This window comes from Helianthus annuus, chromosome 17 (genome assembly GCF_002127325.2).
Source record: "Helianthus annuus cultivar XRQ/B chromosome 17, HanXRQr2.0-SUNRISE, whole genome shotgun sequence".
NCBI lineage: Eukaryota > Viridiplantae > Streptophyta > Magnoliopsida > Asterales > Asteraceae > Helianthus > Helianthus annuus.
The window spans coordinates 176,363,616-176,383,831 of NC_035449.2; the positions used below are offsets into that span (position 1 = coordinate 176,363,616).

Sequence of the window (20,216 nt, forward strand, 5' to 3'; positions counted from 1 at the left end):
TTTTCATTATTTTGGGGGTCAAATAATTGTTTATTTAATGTTAAATAAGTAAACGTCAATTGATTTTTTTTTTTGTGCAGGAAAAGGCAAACATGAGCACAATGGAAAGTTTTAAATTCTTAGCTTCGTCACTCCAGGTAAGAAATCTAGTCGTTCTAATCTAATTTTATATACCATTCCGAATGATTTGAAATACGTGGACCTGATCGTTTTTAGGGCGTTCCGAGTCGGAGTTACCAAATTCGTTGGTAGTGTTAAAAAGATGCGGCTGGTGTAATAGAAATATTAGGGTTTTGTGTTGTTTAGTGAAGAAGAAATACATAAAAAGAGAAATAGATTGTGTGTGCGGCTGTTAAATCATTTTTAGGGGCTTAGGTTTTTTTTTCTTATACGTGGGAAAACATTTTAGGTGTTTAGGTTTTTTTTTGCTTATTCATGGAAAAAGTGATAAGGTTGCCTTATATTGACAGCTAAGGGGTTTCAGTAAAATCAAATAAGAAAATAAATGTGTGTTTTTCTTGAAAGGTTTGGATAAAAAAAGTTACAGATGGATGATGACAGATTCAAGAATTGTCAAAGAATATGTAACATATTATCATCTTCTACTTCAAGATATCATATTATCATCTTCTACTTTAGAATTTTAGAACTTTATATTTATGTTTATGTTTATGTTTTCTATTTGGTAATATGAATAATGGATTTTGGTTAGTCGAATTTAGTAATTTTTGTTTTAATTTGTGTATACAGAACCGGACTCAATGGTACACTGTACCGGATCGTACCGAAATGAACCTACCCCTTCCGTACCGAATTCGATTAGAACGATTGGATGTGGATGTGCATGCGAAACCAACTGAGAAACCATCAGAATCAAGTCCCATGACAACATGTGACTCTTGAATCTTTTTATTGTTCTTTGAAACCGTCAAATGTTGCTCTAAGAGGTAAAAGTCAATTCATGTATGTGTTATATTGTTTTAGGTCATACATTCAGAGCATTGGATGCGAAACCATTGTGTATGTGAGAAGTGTTATTATTTGCGGCTTTTTCTCAAATAGAAAACGGGCTTACTGTTACTGATCTCTGTTTATACAGCATTGCAATGGGCTGCATATACACAAAGGCAAAAAATTACCCAAGGGAACCAGCAGCTCACGTGGCAATAAGTAAGTTACTTTTAAGGAACACGCAGATAAAAGTGTATTATCTATACATGTTTTTTTGTTACTTTGTTTATATAATACTTGTACTTGATTGATACTTTATATTTACCAATGCTTATTTCTTTCAGGAACTGGGTGCCGGTTTCTTGAGAAACAAAAGGATAAAATTACAGGTGTGGTATTTTGCTTAACGACAACAAACGATACTGAAATGTATAAGAGGTAAGTTGGTTGATGCGTTTTAGTTCCTATGCAGTATGGGTGGCGGTTTCGAGCGATTTATGTAAAATGTGCAATTATGTTTGATTTGTGTATGTAGACTTCTTCCACTCTATTTTCCGCTTGATAAGAAGGAAGAAGAGATTGCTATTTCTAAGCTTCCTGCTGATGTTGGAGATGAAAACGGTGAAACAGTTATTGACGAAAGAAAAATCAGGATAAAACCACTACCAAATGTCAAAAATACATTTCCTAAAATTCCCCGAGCTTCGTTAGATGTTCCTGTTGGTGATCAAGGTTTGGCTAGACAATTAGTGACCTGTAAAACTCATAATATTAGGGGTTCTGGGGTAGACAGTTGATGTATAAGGCGTACTTCTTTGTAATTTTTGTTTACATTGACTTGTAGTTTAGTGTAGGAATAGTTATAATTATTTGTATACCTTAAAATCAATCTGTAAAAGTAAGCTCTCTTATTTTTGGGTTTTTAATTTTATACTTGATTACAATATTATGGACTTGGGTACAAAGTTTTTTATATTAAAAGAAGTTTACAACACAATATGCACTGAAGCCAAGTCAGTGTTACTCTTGATGCAATATTTATCTTATAGGTATGGTTTGATTTTAATTTTAAATAGAAATGAATCAGTGTGTGTTGAAATTTTTTATTGAGTCCACCTCTAATTTAGCGTGTTTACAATTGTGTTATTCGATGTTGCAGTCGTGTTGGGGTCTCGGGTATGTGGTGGCTACTCTTTTTACGTACATATTATTTAAATAGTTTACAACATCTTTTGGTCTTTTAATATACAGATTAAATGCCTTACATTTTAAAAGACGACAAATATGAGACAAAATACAAGACTGACTTAAAAGGTACAATACCTAGGCAATGCTACTTAGGCAAGCTTAGTATCGACACCAAAGTTTATATTATATAGTATCGACACTAAAGTTTATATTATATACATAAACACTTATAATTTGGTTGTTTTTTTTTGTAGAGGGAACTCAATTTACTACAGGAAAGGTTTTGATAACTCGAAGGATATGCATCTTCAAAGGGACTCGACTATCTTTAAATTGTGTATCCACTGTATCACTAATTTATGTAACATGAGACTTTGTATTTTATTTTATTTGTACACTTAATATTTATCTTAATAGTTTTCTCCAACCCGGGTAGCACCTGGGTGATAACCTAGTTATAGATAAATGGTAAATAATAACGTAAATATTATCAATTGTATTGAATTCTCTATAATTATGTTAACAAGCAATTAATTCTTTATTTGGATATTTCTTTTGTTTTCAATGTTGATATCAATCACATATGTGCTAAAATCAATTATCTTGATTAATTTTCATGTACTAATATAAATTAAAAGTGCTACTTTTTATGTATGTATTGTTTTAGTATGTGCTAATTTAACTTTTTTTTAAGTGCTAGGATCTGTTCTCACGATTTTAATAATCTCAATTATTGACCATTAGCCGACAACGGTCCCAACTTCAAAAATTTCCATTGGTGGTCCCATCTTTTCACATGTTGGCCTTCAATGGGCCCTAACTATCAGAACGTTAACTCTGTTAGTCTCCGGTCGCCGAAAAAACGTTTTTGGTCGGAAAACTCCCACTACAAACAAAAAGCCATTTAATGGCACACATTTTTAATGGCATTTAGATTTTGTGCCACTAATTTAGGTTTTTGAAGTTGGGACCGTTGTGTTCACTCCAGGTAAGAAATCCAGTCGTTCTAATCTAATTTTATATACCATTCCGAATGATTTGAAATACGCGGACCTGATCGTTTTTAGGGCGTTCTGAGTCGGAGTTACCAAATTCGCTGGTAGTGTTAAAAAGATGCGGCTGGTGTAATAGAAATATTAGGGTTTTGTGTTGTTTAGTGAAGAAGAAATACATAAAAAGAGAAATAGATTGTGTGTGCGGCTGTTAAATCATTTTTAGGGGCTTAGGTTTTTTTTTCTTATACGTGGGAAAACATTTTAGGTGTTTAGGTTTTTTTTTTGCTTATTCGTGGAAAAAGTGATAAGGTTGCCTTATATTGACAGCTAAGGGGTTTCAGTAAAATCAAATAAAAAAATAAATGTGTGTTTTTCTTGAAAGGTTTGGATAAAAAAAGTTACAGATGGATGATGACAGATTCAAGAATTGTCAAAGAATATGTAACATATTATCATCTTCTACTTCAAGATATCATATTATCATCTTCTACTTTAGAATTTTAGAACTTTATATTTATGTTTATGTTTATGTTTTCTATTTGGTAATATGAATAATGGATTTTGGTTAGTTGAATTTAGTAATTTTTGTTTTAATTTGTGTATACAGAACCGAACTCAATGGTACACCGTACCGGATCGTACCGAAATGAACCTACCCCCTCCGTACCGAATTCGATTAGAACGATTGGATGTGGATGTGCATGCGAAACCAACTGAGAAACCATCAGAATCAAGTCCCATGACAACATGTGACTCTTGAATCTTTTTATTGTTCTTTGAAACCGTCAAATGTTGCTCTAAGAGGTAAAAGTCAATTCATGTATGTGTTATATTGTTTTAGGTCATACATTCAGAGCATTGGATGCGAAACCATTGTGTATGTGAGAAGTGTTATTATTTGCGGCTTTTTCTCAAATAGAAAACGGGCTTACTGTTACTGATCTCTGTTTATACAGCATTGCAATGGGCTGCATATACACAAAGGCAAAAAATTACCCAAGGGAACCGGCAGCTAACGTGGCAATAAGTAAGTTACTTTTAAGGAACACGCAGATAAAAGTGTATTATTTATACATGTTTTTTGTTACTTTGTTTATATAATACTTGTACTTGATTGATACTTTATATTTACCAATGCTTATTTCTTTCAGGAACTGGGTGCCGTTTTCTTGAGAAACAAAAGGATAAAATTACAGGTGTGGTATTTTGCTTAACGACAACAAACGATACTGAAATGTATAAGAGGTAAGTTGGTTGATGCGTTTTAGTTCCTATGCAGTATGGGTGGCGGTTTCAAGCGATTTGTGTAAAATGTGCACTTATGTTTGATTTGTGTATGTAGACTTCTTCCGCTCTATTTTCCGCTTGATAAGAAGGAAGAAGAGATTGCTATTTCTAAGCTTCCTGCTGATGTTGGAGATGAAAACGGTGAAACAGTTATTGACGAAAGAAAAATCAGGATAAAACCACTACAAAATGTCAAAAATACATTTCCTAAAATTCCCCGAGCTTCGTTAGATGTTCCTGTTGGGGATCAAGGTTTGGCTAGACAGTTAGTGACCTGTAAAACTCATAATATTAGGGGTTCTGGGGTAGACAGTGGATGTATAAGGCGTACTTCTTTGTAATTTTTGTTTACATTGACTTGTAGTTTAGTGTAGGAATAGTTATAATTATTTGTATACCTTAAAATCAATCTGTAAAAGTAAGCTCTCTTATTTTTGGGTTTTTAATTTTATACTTGATTACAATATTATGGGCTTGGGTACAAAGTTTTTTATATTAAAAGAAGTTTACAACACAATATGCACTGAAGCCAAGTCAGTGTTACTCTTGATGCAATATTTATCTTATAGGTATGGTTTGATTTTAATTTTAAATAGAAATGAATCAGTGTGTGTTGAATTTTTTTTATTGAGTCCACCTCTAATTTAGCGTGTTTACAATTTTGTTATTGGATGTTGCAGTCGTGTTGGGGTCTCGGGTATGTGGTGGCTACTCTATTTATGTACATATTATTTAAATAGTTTACAACATCTTTTGGTCTTTTAATATACAGATTAAATGCCTTACATTTCAAAAGACGACAAATATGAGACAAAATACAAGACTGACTTAAAAGGTACAATACCTATGCAATGGTACTTAGGCAAGCTTAGTATCGACACCAAAGTTTATATTATATAGTATCGACACTAAAGTTTATATTATATACATAAACACTTATAATTTGATTGTTTTTTTTTTGTAGAGGGAACTCAATTTACTACAGGAAAGGTTTTGATAACTCGAAGGATATGCATCTTCAAAGGGACTCGACTATCTTTAAATTGTGTATCCACTGTATCACTAATTTATGTAACATGAGACTTTGTATTTTATTTTATTTGTACACTTAATATTTATCTTAATAGTTTTCTCCAACCCGGGTAGCACCCGGGTGATAACCTAGTTATAGATAAATGGTAAATAATAACGTAAATATTATCAATTGTATTGAATTCTCTATAATTATGTTAACAAGCAATTAATTCTTTATTTGGATATTTCTTTTGTTTTCAATGTTGATATCAATCACATATGTGCTAAAATCAATTATCTTGATTAATTTTTTAATGTACTAATATAAATTAAAAGTGCTACTTTTTATGTATGTATTGTTTTAGTATGTGCTAATTTAACTTTTTTTAAGTGCTAGGATCTGTTCTCACGATTTTAATAATCTCAATTATTGACCATTAGCCGACAACGGTCCCAACTTCAAAAATTTCCATTGGTGGTCCCATCTTTTCACATGTTGGCCTTCAATGGGCCCTAACTATCAGAACGTTAACTCTGTTAGTCTCCGGTCGCCGAAAAAACGTTTTTGGTCGGAAAACTCCCACTACAAACAAAAAGCCATTTAATGGCACACATTTTTAATGGCATTTAGCTTTTGGGCCACTAATTTAGGTTTTTTATGCCATGCATTAGAAGTTAGAGCCGAATATATGGGCCAATGAAGACTTCCAGCCGAATGTTTGAACGGTTTTGATTGGATCAGTCGGTGGTTTACCAGAGGCAAATGATCGGTTTCTACTTCTGATGTGGTATATCAAGGAATTTAACTTCTAATACACATAGGATTGAAAAAATACCTTGCCTACATATACCACATCAGAAGTAGAAACCGATCATTTGCCTCTGGTAAACCACCGACTGATCCAATCAAAACCGTTCAAACAAGAATCACATTCGGAATTTGAACCTGCAAACAAATTAAACAAAATACACAAATAAAAACCGTAGTCATATGAGATTTTGTTGAACGCAATAAGAACATCGATTAAATGGGGGAATTTAGAGAGAATCATCAAAATCGGAACCCTGTAAAGCAGCATGAAATCACCTGAATTTCTTCGCTAGCAACTTTAGCTGCTGGATCACACATTAGGAATCATAATGTCAGTTAAGTAGAAAATAGATAAGCAATTGAGAAGGCATCAATAAGTAAATTTTAAGAAGAATTATGCCTGAAAATCCGAAATTGTTAAATTTCCCATTTTAAATTATATTTCTGGTTGATTTTCACTTACGCGATAACCAACTGATGAAGTTTCTAGAGACTAAATCAATTTTTTTTGTGGTGATCTAGATGAACCCAAAACAGTATAGTGGGATAAAAAAAGATTGTTAAAGATCTCTAATCCAACACAAAATGACCTAGAATCTACAACCGCCAACTTCTCTAACGCCTCAGCGGCCGCTTTCCTCACACTCCAATCCTCACTCTTCACCACAAACCCAACCAAAACACTCACCAAACTCTTCACAATAACCGAACTCGAAAGAACACCACCGACACCAATCACACTACCTAAAACCATCAACAAAGCAGCTTTCGCCTTAAAACCGTCAACCTTCAACAACTTCTCAATCCTCACCACCATCCTCCTCAAATAAACCGGGTCGGGATCCGGCGCGCCATCGAAGCCGCAACTAAACCCAGAGCCGTGCCGATCTAAGAGTTCAAATCCTGTTCGGTCACCAACGCATCAATGAAATATACATAATGTATCAAAATAGTAATGATAAATACACATAATAGTAATTTTAAATGTATATAAATAAATTAATAAAATGATCAATATATAAAAAAATAGCCAAAGTCGAGCTTAGGTGACCTCGGGCTCGGTTCAGCTCGTTTACGGTTGATAAAAGGCTAACCTTCACCCGGTCAGCATCAGATAAAGGTCTTGTTGTGTCATTCCTATTCAGAAGTTGTTTGAAAAAGTCTATCACAGGCAGTGCCTCAACGAATGGTCTTGTTTGATAAAGGTCTTGTTGTGTCATTCTATTCAGAATTAAAATCTTAACATATGAACATAACAATAAAACTACTTAACTGCTTCATTCACTAAACACAATGGCAGATCATAATTTCTCTTTACCAAAGTTTTCACAAGTTAAATAATATTACAGTTATTTCACAGTTCGAAAATCTAAGCGTCGCTTCTCCCCATTTATGTCGACGGCAGAATGCATCATCGTTATCTCTTCTTGAGCAGCTGAACAATGAACGGTCTCGTATCTAAAAAAATCAATCATCACAAAGCGGTGAAACTGAAATCAAGAAAGACTTACCTGTGCTTCTGTGTTGACACTATTGATATAAGTTCCTTGTTGAGTGTCCCATAACTTTATGCACCAGTCATTGGTGCCGCCACCAGAGGCCAACACTTCAAAGTTATAAGGGCACCATGCTAGCGCCTTGACTGCCGCCACATGGTTCGTGAACCGGTACACGAACTGCGCTGAGTTCATCATTGAAGCCTCCCATATGTACACAACATTATCATCACCGCCACTTGCCAATAAGTTACCCGTAATCGACCATTTCAAACCGCAAACTTTGCTCCTGTGCGTCTTTAAATGCGACACCAAACTGTTTCTAACCCTCACTGCCAACCAAAGTTGATACATTTTTTATTTCAGTTTTAGTAATTTAACTTTTTTATAAAGAAAAAGGAAATGTGGTTAAGAAATAATACCATCATGGTTCAAAATGGCTTTGCCACTGCCTGATGTTAAAATGTGGCCATTCCATGAAGTTGCACCTACATGATGACCTTCTAGTCTGTTTATAAGTTTGCTAGTCTGCGCGTCGAAAAGCTGAATATGTGATTGTGAAAGACCAACCGCGAGTGTTTTGCCATCGTGAGACTATGAAAGACTGGACGGAGGGTCATTTATATTCTTGGTTCTAAGTAGACGATGTGTGTCTTCATTCACCGGGTTCCAAAGGTACAATTCTTGTCCCAATGCAACTGCGAGAATGTTGTTCTTCCCGCAATCCATTATGTTCATAAATAAAAAAGAAAAATTAGAATCAAAAAATATAAATAAAAAAGAAAAATCAGAATCAACAAATAAAAAGTATTATTACCAAAATAGTTAGTATAAATGTGTGAAATATGAGAGGTTAAATTATAACAACATAAGTTTGATACTTCAACTAGTTTGCATTGCATTTACTAATACAAGCACTATATGCATGTTGGTATAGTCGCACACGTATATATATTTGTAAACATACATATTAGATGATATCTAATTGTATATATAAATAAAGTCTTGGCATGTTCATCAGGTTAATGGAATCAAATATGACGGTCTTTTGCATAGGCTTTTTATTGCTCTTTATGTGTCATCAGTGTAAGTTATCCAAGTATAACCATTGTATACCCTAACTCTTTTCAGGTTAATATCCTAATTAATGTCATCATGTTTTAATATATATAGGTGAAAGAAATGAGAAGCTCAATACAGGAACATTTGGTGATCCACCGCCAAAAAATTGTACTCCACATTGTGAACCGTCGGCAAATAAGCTTGAGTGGTGGTGTTGTGGTGATATCAACATGGGTAACGCTATAAGTAAAACTAGGTGTGAAAATAAATGTAGTGAAAAGAAAAGTTGTTGTAAGAAACAAACATGATTTGATATACATATTAACACACACACACACACACACATATATATATATATATGTGTGTGTGTTTGTGTGTGTATATATATCTCTATTCTACATATTGATATTGTTAAGGAATAAATATGTAATAGGAGAATATCTATACTATATATAAAAGCATATCCGAAGGACGACTTAAAGTAATTTGCCACTTTACTTAAAATACTTTCAAAGCATGATGTACAGGTATTTAAAGCACCAGAAATAAAATTGGACATCACTTTCCAGTTTTACCATTCCACTAAAAAAAGACACGGATACCAGATTAGGGTTTATTCATTTCAAAACATTTCAAAACCGCCGGTTCCCTGCTCCTCTCTCCCTCTCTCTTTGGCGATTCACCAGATCTATGAAGTTCGATGAAGATTCTGACCTCCTGGTTCCGAGAACAACCCGTAGGCGCACCACATTAAGGTATAAATCTTGAATCCAAGTCGACAATCGACGTTGAATTTGTCACCAGAAGCATATGTGTTGTGTAGAAGATTATCAAGGCTCAGATTTGGGAATTGTCGGTCAAAAGAGGTTTGTTTTGTTCTGGATGGTGTAATTAGTTGTTAGTTAGTTGAATGTTGTGATTGAATATGATGTTGTTTGTTTGATAACATGCTTGGAAATAGTCTGGGTTTAGGTTTTGATAATATGGTGTTTCTAAGGTTTATAAGCACTAGCATTTGTCTGGGTTGTTAAAGATTCAATATGTGTTTAAGATTTGATATAAAAATGTCGATATGGGTTGTTAATTTTGTTATAAAATTGATGTATTAGATTTGGGTTTCTGATCCATAACCTTGTGTTATTTTTACGGCCAAGCTAGGGTTTAGGTCACACTCTGCCGAGATCTCTGGCAACAAAGTTCAAGCATTTTATTTCATATCTTGCTAATTTCATATAGATGGTTGATTCTAAAAAAAAATATCTGGAATCTTTACTTAATGTTGTGTGTTGCAGATTTACTCTATCAGAAATGTTGTTGCTAATAAGTTGAAGTCACTTGCAGAGGAATTTAGTCCTCATTGAGAAATGGAGCACATCGTTCCACAGGTTTGTCTCATTAATTTTGAAATTCCAGTTATCAATTTTGGCTATTCTATTTTTTTTGTAATTATTTTTCTTAATATTTGCATCACTTTTGTTGGTTGCGTATACGTTCATTTAATAGGATAGTGATGATGAAGGTAAATTTGGCGATGATGAAAATATCATACATAACTGGAGTGTGTTGAAAACTACTCCTTAGCTTCGCAAATCAAAGGTAGGCTTTTTATATAATTTCTGATTTTATCTGATGTTTGTATGTTAGTTAGTCTCTTTCTATTTTCCGAAATACTAGGGGTGGCTGTTTGGGGGGGGGGGGTTGGGTAAGGGTCAAAATGTGTTTTGAGTCAAAAAGCATCTGATCTGTTTGGGAGGGCTGTTAAACTCCTTTTTCATTTTTTTCTTTTGAAGTTTATAAATAATTAATGTGTTAAATATGATGAAACGGGATCAGGAGAGAACGATTTGAAGTGTGAGAACAGTGACAACGATTTTCAGCCATAGGATCTTTGTGATTTGTGGCTAAGATGATGCGGTGTCATTTTTGTAAATAATGGGAACCTTATAACTACCAGGAGGGGTAAAATTGGAAGATCCAAACAAGGGTGCACATGTTAATCACATGCCATTCCCCTTTTTATACGTGATTATTTTTCTAAAAAAAACACACCATAAAACTCAGCGTTTTTTATCTTTCCAACGAGTATACTATTGATATACTTTTTGAAAAAAAAATGAAATGGGTTTTATGGCGTTTTTCTGAATTGGGTGTTTTATGGCGTTTTAGACTAGTTATTTTTATGGCGTTTTTCTGAACTATGTGTTTTTATGGCGTTTAACTAGGTATTTTCATGGCGTTTTTCTGAACTAGGTGTTTTATGGCGTTTTAAACTAAGGTTTCCATGGCGTTTTTCTGAACTGAGTGTTTTTATGGCATTTTAACTGGGTATTTTTATGGCGTTTTTTTTTGAATTTAGTGTTTTTATGGCGTTTTATTTAAACACCTACTTCACGTGTGTGGGTTTTTTGACAATATTACCCCTTAGTGTAATTTAGCATCAATGCCACATGTCAACTCCAAAATCGTTCTCACCGTTCTCACACTTTTCACCGTTCTCTCTAAATCCTGACCCTAAATATGATTACATAATTATATTATTACCTAAGTAATCTAATAGGAAAACGTAATTTTAAAATGGATATAAAACATTAAACGTGTTGGACAAATGGGGGAGTGCCAGGCAGCTGCCTGGCACTATTCCCCCATTTGGGTTTTGTACGACTTACTTTCCTAATTTGAAATTAATTTTTAATTTGGGTAAATTACACTTTTCATCCTTTATGTTTGTAGCATGTTGCAATGGACGACCTTTAACTTTAATAATTACAGTCACAGTTCTTTATTTGCAAAACCTGTTACACCTTAGGTCCTTTCACCCTAACCTGGTTAAAACTTTCAGTTAAATGAGGTCATGTGCAACCTATATGAGGGCAAAACAGTCATTTAATAAAAAAAATGTCAAAATTTAAAGTTATAAACCTAAATCATCATCATCATCTACCTTGTACAGTACTCTCTCTCCCATGTACTCTCTCTCTCTCTACATAAAACTTCTACAACCATCATCATTAGGCCACCACCACCTGCACCGTGGACCACCAACATCATCACCATCACCATTGACCTCCATAGTCCTGCCACCATCAAGATCCAGCCCACATTCTCAAAGAAATCCCCTTTCGATTCTCTCATTCCCCTTGTATCTCGAACTCTCCATCAAGGAGTTCGAATTCAGTATTACGCCGAACCTCCATCGACTGAACTTTCGATTTCAGAATCTGTCAGAGCATGACGGATGAATATCGACGAAACTTCACACTCCCTTTTCCGCCGTACACCACCCTCACCCTTCTTCAATCCCGAACTTGAAACAACACTCGTCGGAATCTCCCATTTCTCAACCTCATCACCAGACTCCCCATCATCCTACCATTCACATTCAAGAAGAAATTAAGAGGATGTTAGAACCGTTAGGGTTTCTGTTTGGTCGGACTTCGAGAACTATCAAGTACCGTGTAACGTTAATGTCTTACTCACTTTATTACCTCTGCTGTTAGATCAATCGGTATCAATAGACCTATTCAAATCACGGCATTTGGTGACGTTGCTCAGTTGTCTAGGTCTAATAAGGAGGCTTTTATTCCACTGGAATCAACCTTACGCATATTCCTAATGGTTCTTGATGCGTGTCAGTGTGTATATGTTTTAGGTATATATTTTAAGCCCTTTTTTACACTTTTTAGCCAAGCTTTAAATTTATAAAACACGATATTTACTAACACTAAACACACATATGGGCAAGTGCACCCATCGTGGACGTAGTATAGTGTTGGTAAGATACCGAGGTCGTCCAAGGACACAAGAGCTTTTAGTACCGGTTTATCCTCAACGTCTAATCAAATCAAAATGTTAGAAAAAGGGTTTTTAAATTAAGAAAATAAAACTAACTAAAATGCTGAAAAATAAAATAAAAATAAAAACAGATAGACAAGATGAATCACTTGGATCCGACTCGTGTGTAGTGTAATCTTTGATTATTTTCGCACTTTTGCACTTATTTAAGAGATTATCTTAGTTATTATAGTAGGCCCCTCTTTTGAAGGTGACGTTACCCTCAATCCAGTAGTTTGAGTCAGCAAGGATACAATCCTAAAGGGTCGGATTATTGAAAGATAATTAATTAAGTTATTAATGCATAATGTGGTAGGCCCCCTCTTTTGAAGGCGACGTTACCCTCGACTAAGTAGTCTGAGTCAGCAGGGATACAGTCCTAAGTAGCCGGGTTAAAGTTTTAATAGTAGTTTAACTTATGAGGGGATCAAAGAGTTTGGACTCCCGCCATCCAATACCTTTGGGTATTGAAGGAGGTCCTACTAAATTTGACCCAGGTCCATTGCAGGATCTATACACTGAACAATGGCAAGACTCTTATCAAACCGTTCCCTTAACCCCCGACCAGGTAGCCAACATACCTCCATATAGACCGTGGAGATATGAATGGTGAAAATCTTTTATTTTATATAGACAGTAAAATAATGCCAAGACACCACGGACAAACGATAAGGAAGAATCACCTTCAACATAAGAAACTAGTAATTAAAGTCATTAATACATAACCAATTAAAAAGTGCAAAAGATTAAAAATAAAAAGTATTACACTAAACACTTGTCTTCACCAAGTGATGTAAGAGACTTAGGCAAATATGGCCTTTGATTGTCAAGAACTCTTTCGATCAATCTTGGATCCTGAGACGACTCACACACTCTATGATGGACAATGGATGATGGTGGTGGATGATGGTGTTATGGTGGTGGTGGGTGGTGGGTGAAGTGAGAGAGAGGCGGTGTGCCAAGGGATGAGTTACAAGAGCTCCAAACACTCCTATTTATAGGCTGAACAGATGCTCGGGCACGGCCCTGTGTCCGCTGGGCACGACCCCGTGTCCATCCGAATCTCTCTCTTCATTAATTGCAATTCGCAATTACAATAAATGCGTCTGCAGGAGGTTGACCACGCCCCCTGTCCGCTGGGCACGGCCCCGTGGTGGGCAACAGAAGCTTCTATGAGTTTGTCTTTTCTGCTGACTCTTGGGTACGGCCACATGCTCACTGAGCACGGGGCGTGTTCAGTCTTCTGTCTTCTTTGTTTTGCTTGGGAAGATGCTGTTGGGAGGTCGGGCATGCCACTTTTGATCCTTTTCTTGTATTTATTTTAGATTTAGCTGTCTTTTTGCTTCTTTTGTTAATTTGAGCTCATTTAATCCTGAAAATACAAAAGGAAGACAAAAGCACACTTTTTCCAACATTAGTACTAAAAAAGGGTTAGTTTTATGCCATAATTGATGTAATTTATATGTTGCATTTTGTGCACATCAGTTCTTCTTTATCCTTTATTTTTAACTGTTGTTATTTGTCAATTGTTATTTGTATAAGAGTTATGTCAATTCACAGGGAGATGATGATGATGATAATGATGGTTTAGATTATAATTTTAAAATTTTGACATTTTTTGTATTCAATGACTGTTTTGCCCTCACATGGCTTGCACATGATCTCACTTAACTGAAAGCTTTAACCAGGTTAGGGTCAAAGGACCTAAGGTGTAACAGGTTTTGAAAATAAAGGACTGTGAATGTAATTATTAAAGTTAAAGGTCATCCATTGCAACCCTCTACAAACGTAAAGGACGAAAAGTGTAATTCACCCTTTTAATTTTCTTGCTCCCAATTAACCCTGCATATATTTGTTGTAGCTTATTCTAGCTGAAGAAGTTGCTGCTTCAAATGATACCATCTCCGACTTAACAAAACAGATTTGTGATGCTATCCAAGCTAGGGCAGAACAAGGTGTGTGCATGTGCATGTGAATGCGGTGGTCATTATGGTAGCAGTGTTACTAACGTTAGGGAGTATTTGTAATTTTGTTTATTCTGCCAGAAAAGTACCATGGTGTTATCTTACTTCCAGAAGGGCTAATAGAAAGCATACCTGAAGCGCACGTGCTGTTGCAGGTAATTAAACATCATTCTTATTGGTTTATAATGAATTTATTTTGGTATTCTTTGTTCTTGTTTGATATGATCTGGTTCCAGGAAATTCATAGTCTTCTACGACGTGGCGTTTCTGTTGAACTTTGAAAGGATTTGCAGCGGCAACATCACCATAACTTGGTTCCATATTAACAGTGAATTGATGATGAATTGGTAGTGGTGTGTGTGATGGATATGAAAGGACAATTGAGTAGTTAATTGTCTTGGTACCGAGAAATGTTCCCGGCAACAGACATATATACCTTAGAAAGAGGAACGGTTATGACGGCGGTTGAATTTGGCGGGAATAACCGCCATTCGAAACAGTGCCAACCATCCGTGTTAGTGCACGATGTCTATAGCCTACGTCTTAAGTCTAGGTCATGTTGTATAGGGTTTACAGGGGTCGAAAATGTAAATTTATGTCTTTTGTAGTAATTTCGCACAAAAATACGTAGTGTAATTTCGCACGAAATTACATGTGGTATTTCGTGCGAAATCACAGGTCTATATATAGGTAGTTGTAGCTTCTCATTGGTACGAAATTAGTCAGAGTGTAACGAAGTGCTGCTGAATTTCTACCGTGTAATCAAGTCTATTTTGAATGAGATGCTAGTTTTGAAGTATAACAATCTGTTTCTACTCATTTCTTCACTGATTCAAAGCTGTTTGTTTCCGCCTCTCAAACAGTTGTGTATTGCCTCTGATTGACTCATTTGGTCGGTAAAACAATCCTACAAGTGGTATCAGAGCCAGTGATGAGTCAATACACTTGAATCAGTGCCTTTTTCTACACATTCTTGGACTTCTGGACAAATTAACAGATAAAATGGACTGATTTTCTGATATTGTGTGTAAAATACTGTCACACCCCGACCACGTAAAACAACAAAACGTGGCGGAAACGTCGGGGAGTGTTGTAACAGAATCATTGTTTCATAACCATGGAATAAACAGTTTTGTTTTATTGCATTATTGCATTAAATGTTTCGATACAAATTAGATAAATACAACTTATTATCTTTCAAGTTTTAAAGTTGCTAAGGCCTTGTCCATTCCTATGCGAAAATACACCAATATCGTCAATCAAGCATCATCAACTATTGTACCTGAAACACATGTGAAAATAGGTACGTCAGCATAAAAATGCCGGCGAGTACATAGGTTTTGTACGAGTTTCAGATTCATGGCTCGTTTTACATATTGCAATACTTATTTAAAAAAAACCTTGTTTTGAAAAGTATAATATTGCGACATAAATAACCAACTCAAATCAAATTGGTTATAATTTATAAAAAAAATCTCGTAGCCATGATTCTTAACCCTAAAAACATTTGTTTAATTAAATCCAGATTTGTAAATCGTTTATGGAAATAAAACTCGAATAGTATAATATATTGTTGGAAAACCTTGTATTACAACTTTGTTTTGTTTACCATTGCCCAAGTGATCTAGATAACGCAACGATATATAATGTATTAAAAGCACTTATATATAGGAAGTACCAGCGCCGTATCCACCATGCTTTTAACACATTATACCCGCCCCGTTACCTAATCACTTCCCTATCCCATTGGTTCAAACAGGTTTCAACGGTTCATGTCAATCAATGGTTACAAACGGTTCACATAGTCAAGTAGTCACAAACGGTTCATATAGTCCAACGGTTGCAAACGGTTCACATAAACAACGGTTACTAACGGTTCACATAGTCAAATGATTACAAACGGTTCAAATGATCAAATGGTTATACAACGGTTCAAAATGTAAAACAATGTGTCCATATGCTGGATGAGCATATGCGTGTAGTATATGGAAATCAATGTGCTAGCATGTTAAGTGAACATACATAGCAAAACATAATGAAATCGTGTACTAATAATGTACTATTGAACATAGTAAGTATATGATATAAAAACATGGGAAAACATGAAAGTATCAAGTAGGCACATATGTTCCACCCCAAAACAGTTTGAAAACAGTAAAAGAGGGGACTATGTACTCACCTGAGGGTGCTTAGAAGTCTTGAACAACAACCAAGCAAAGCCAGAGTGATCAGGGAATCAAACGGCACCCTATATAGGTAACTATGTAAATAACCGGACCTAAATCGGGAGATAGGATAGAATGAGGTTCTATAAATCAAACGAGTAATTAAACTCGTATGGTATGATTTAATAGACCTTACATTCAGATTGGAAAGCCTACCTAAGTGCTTTTGACCCGTTTCGACACATTATGGTAACATAAGCTACTATAAGGCGTCGTTAGCGTTAACTATGTTCGGATGGTTAACTATGTGCTATGCCAAGTCTTACATGCCCAATTATGCCTAAACATGTTTCTAAATCAGATTATATGTCAAAAATATGTTCACATAGTCAAAATACGGATTTTAGCTTCAAAATGGCATTTTGGTCATTTCCTATGGGCATACAAGCTAACTAGCATATGACTAACCATACCTATGCGATCATAAGGTATAACCTCAGTGGTTATTCCCTATGCAACTATGATCACTAACTATAATCGGTATAGTTTCGCAGTTTGACGCAAATAGTCCCTGCGATCGAATAAACTTGATTTCGGCATACCAAACCATCCAAAACTTATTTCTAAGTTATGTAAAGGTTATTTAAGGTATGTTAAGCCTATGTCACTATTCCGGAGTGTTTGTTGCATTAAACTGGTTATATTTACGCATCAGATCGCGTATAACCTTCAAGAAAGCGATTTAAGGCTCGAAATCGAATAAGAATTTGATATGTGCAAACGATACACATATATTCACTAATCCCAAGTATGAAACACAAAATTTCATTGGTTTGGCATTTGTTTGACGGTCACAGTGACACAGGTGTCACAGTCTCCCCTACTTTAGGAAATTTCGTCCCGAAATTTATTCGTAGGAGTCTGTCGGTGTCTTTGTGTAAAATAACCACTAGAGATATGCAAAGCATAATCCTATCATTTCCTTAACAGACATTCTTCAGAAACGAAAATGAATGGACGGAGTCATTTTCAACAGATGTTTCCTCAGAAATGGAATGAAAAGGATAATCAAACGGATATTCATTTCCTTCTACGGATATTCTTCAGGAACGAAAATGAATGGATGGAGTCATTTTCAACAGAGTTTCCTTAGAATCGGAAATGAAAAGGATAACCAAACGGATATTCATTTCCTTCAACGGATATTCTTCAGAAGCGAAAATAAATGGATGATCCATTTTCTTCAACGGATTCTTCATCAGAACGGAAATGAAGGATTAAACAAACGGATATTCATTTCCATCAACGGATATTCTTCAGAAGCGAAAATGAATGGATGATCCATTTTCCTCAACGGATTCTTCGTCAGAATGGAAATGAAGGATTAAACAACGGATATTCATTTCCATCAACGGATATTCTTCAGAAGCGAAAATGAATGGATGATCCATTTTCCTCAACGGATTCTTCATCAGAACGGAAATGAAGGATTAAACAAACGGATATTCATTTCCATCAACGGATATTCTTCAGAAGCGAAAATGAATGGATGATCCATTTTCTTCAGCGGATTCTTCGTCAGAACGGAAATGAAGGATTAAACAAACGGATATTCATTTCCATCAACGGATATTCTTCAGAAGCGAAAATGAATGGATGATCCATTTTCTTCAGCGGATTCTTCATCAGAACGAAAATGAAGGATTAGACAAACGGATATTCATTTCCATCAACGGATATTCTTCAGAAGTGAAAAATGAATAGCTAATTCATTTTTCTTCAACGGATGCTTCATCAGAATTGGAAATGAACAGGGTTCATTCTAGACACATGACAAAACTCGCTGTGGTTTCTGTGCACTAAATTCCATAGTTATGTAGGCCTCCATAATTACGTAATTTCTTGCACAGTCCGCACAGTTCATTTCATATGTGTAGGGGAAGAAGATCAAACCTGTGATGAGTGTGGCTAGACTACCAGAGGGTCCTTTTAATTAGATCGACAAAGGATCTCTTTAATTAGACCACTCAAGGAGTCTTTTCAGCTATTTCATCACATGATATTCCTAACCAGATTTTTGGATAAATCTGTTTAACTAGACCACTCAAGGGGTCTAATTATGGAATAGTACTTCATAACCCAAGGGACTTAACTACAATGTAGAAGTCCATTAAGGATTCAAGATAGTACCTTTGGATATCCTACTATGAATCCCTTATACGAAGATATGGAAGATTCTACGAGGATTTGGATAACAAAAATTTGGATCACATAAAACATAAAAGGGAACACATAGGCACATAATCACATAATTGATTAACTTGACCTTTAATTTGTTATCTTTGGACACGGATATTTGAAGCACACCAGGAATCCAATCCGTGGATATCATTTGGCACTTTAATCATAAGAATCTAACTATGGAGATAGAAAGATCTTAATAGGAATTCGGATTTATCCTTATTGAATCGTAATATACGTATTAAGGCATACGAATAATTCAATTTAGGTCTCCGATTTGATTGATAATCATCCATAAGGATCTAATTATGAGGATAGAAAGATCCTATTTTGGAATTTGGAATTTTGTGTAACGGGAGGTGTTTCAACACCTTGCACTAGGCGTGCTTAAGTTGATACACAAGGTAGAAAGTTCATGAGGTTGAGGCGCTAGATATGCCAAGGTGACATATGAAGCAGGATTTGAAGGTTTGAACAACAGCAGGGTTTATAACAGCTTTGCTTTGGATTGCAAAGCGGCACATGTTAACCAAATGTCCCCGTCGTCCACCGTGGTATACTTGAAACAGGTTATTTGATTCGGATGATGACGGCTACATTGATTTCACCAAGGAGTAGCTCCCTTATACGGTTTCATCCCTGAGGCGAGTCATGGTGATAGCTAAATCAACTGTCCTCTGGAGTACGACACCTATTTGCTGGGTAACTGCAGCACCTAGTTCGGACATTTGAGTGTTGTTGCGATGAAGAGGCATCTTGAAGACAATGGAAGGCATAGGAGGAAACAAACGAAAGATAGTCAAAAGAGAATGACAACGCATGAAGATTGTGACCATTTGTTTGTTACCAAAGGCAAACAAATGAGACAGTGACTAATCAAAGTAAGCGGGTCAATATAATGTATCGCGAAGACATGCTCGCCTATAAGTGGACACTCGCCCCAAGAGTTCCCAGGTAAGAGTGACTGGTCCGATACTGCGGATTTGTACGAACACTCTAGCCTTAGACAGAAGACCCAGGGTACAGGCATCCACCCTTCCAGTTCGCACGTGTTCACATTATAAGACCCAAACTTTGACGGGATCATTTGAAAACTTAAAGGGTTCGAAACCTTATATCAAAGGGTTCAAAACCTAGTAATCAATCATCCTAGAACAGATGATTAGTTTTCAAAACGGATTCGAATTTTGTTTTCTCGTTGTGGTTATCAC

General features: G+C 35.6%; 2 protein-coding genes and 1 long non-coding RNA gene across 6 annotated transcripts; all 3 read left to right on the plus strand.

The window, feature by feature from the left end:
• Positions 1-78: 78 nt before the first annotated feature.
• Positions 79-1,755, plus strand: LOC110920711 (ganglioside-induced differentiation-associated protein 2-like). The gene is made up of 5 exons (XM_035986522.1): positions 79-137; positions 751-947; positions 1,100-1,170; positions 1,296-1,389; positions 1,487-1,755. The coding sequence occupies exons 3-5, from the start codon at positions 1,107-1,109 to the stop codon at positions 1,746-1,748; spliced, it is 420 nt and encodes a 139-aa protein (XP_035842415.1). The 5' UTR covers positions 79-137; positions 751-947; positions 1,100-1,106; the 3' UTR covers positions 1,749-1,755.
• Positions 1,756-4,291: 2,536 nt separating this feature from the next.
• On the plus strand, positions 4,292-4,984 carry LOC110925555 (ganglioside-induced differentiation-associated protein 2-like). Its single transcript, XM_022169483.2, has 2 exons — positions 4,292-4,379; positions 4,477-4,984. Exons 1-2 carry the CDS (start codon positions 4,369-4,371, stop codon positions 4,760-4,762), a joined length of 297 nt encoding a protein of 98 aa, XP_022025175.1. The 5' UTR covers positions 4,292-4,368; the 3' UTR covers positions 4,763-4,984.
• A 3,749-nt stretch (positions 4,985-8,733) lies between these two features.
• LOC118489186 lies at positions 8,734-15,389 on the plus strand. 4 transcript variants are annotated; one of them, XR_004886641.1, is made up of 8 exons: positions 8,734-8,828; positions 8,916-9,060; positions 9,332-9,670; positions 10,097-10,189; positions 10,308-10,400; positions 14,497-14,590; positions 14,681-14,754; positions 14,836-15,389. It is a non-coding gene; the product is annotated as an uncharacterized LOC118489186 (long non-coding RNA). The 4 variants fall into 4 exon arrangements; XR_004886639.1 differs by having other exon boundaries at positions 8,916-9,670; positions 14,847-15,388; XR_004886640.1 differs by having other exon boundaries at positions 8,916-9,670; positions 10,324-10,400; positions 14,836-15,388.
• Positions 15,390-20,216: the final 4,827 nt, after the last annotated feature.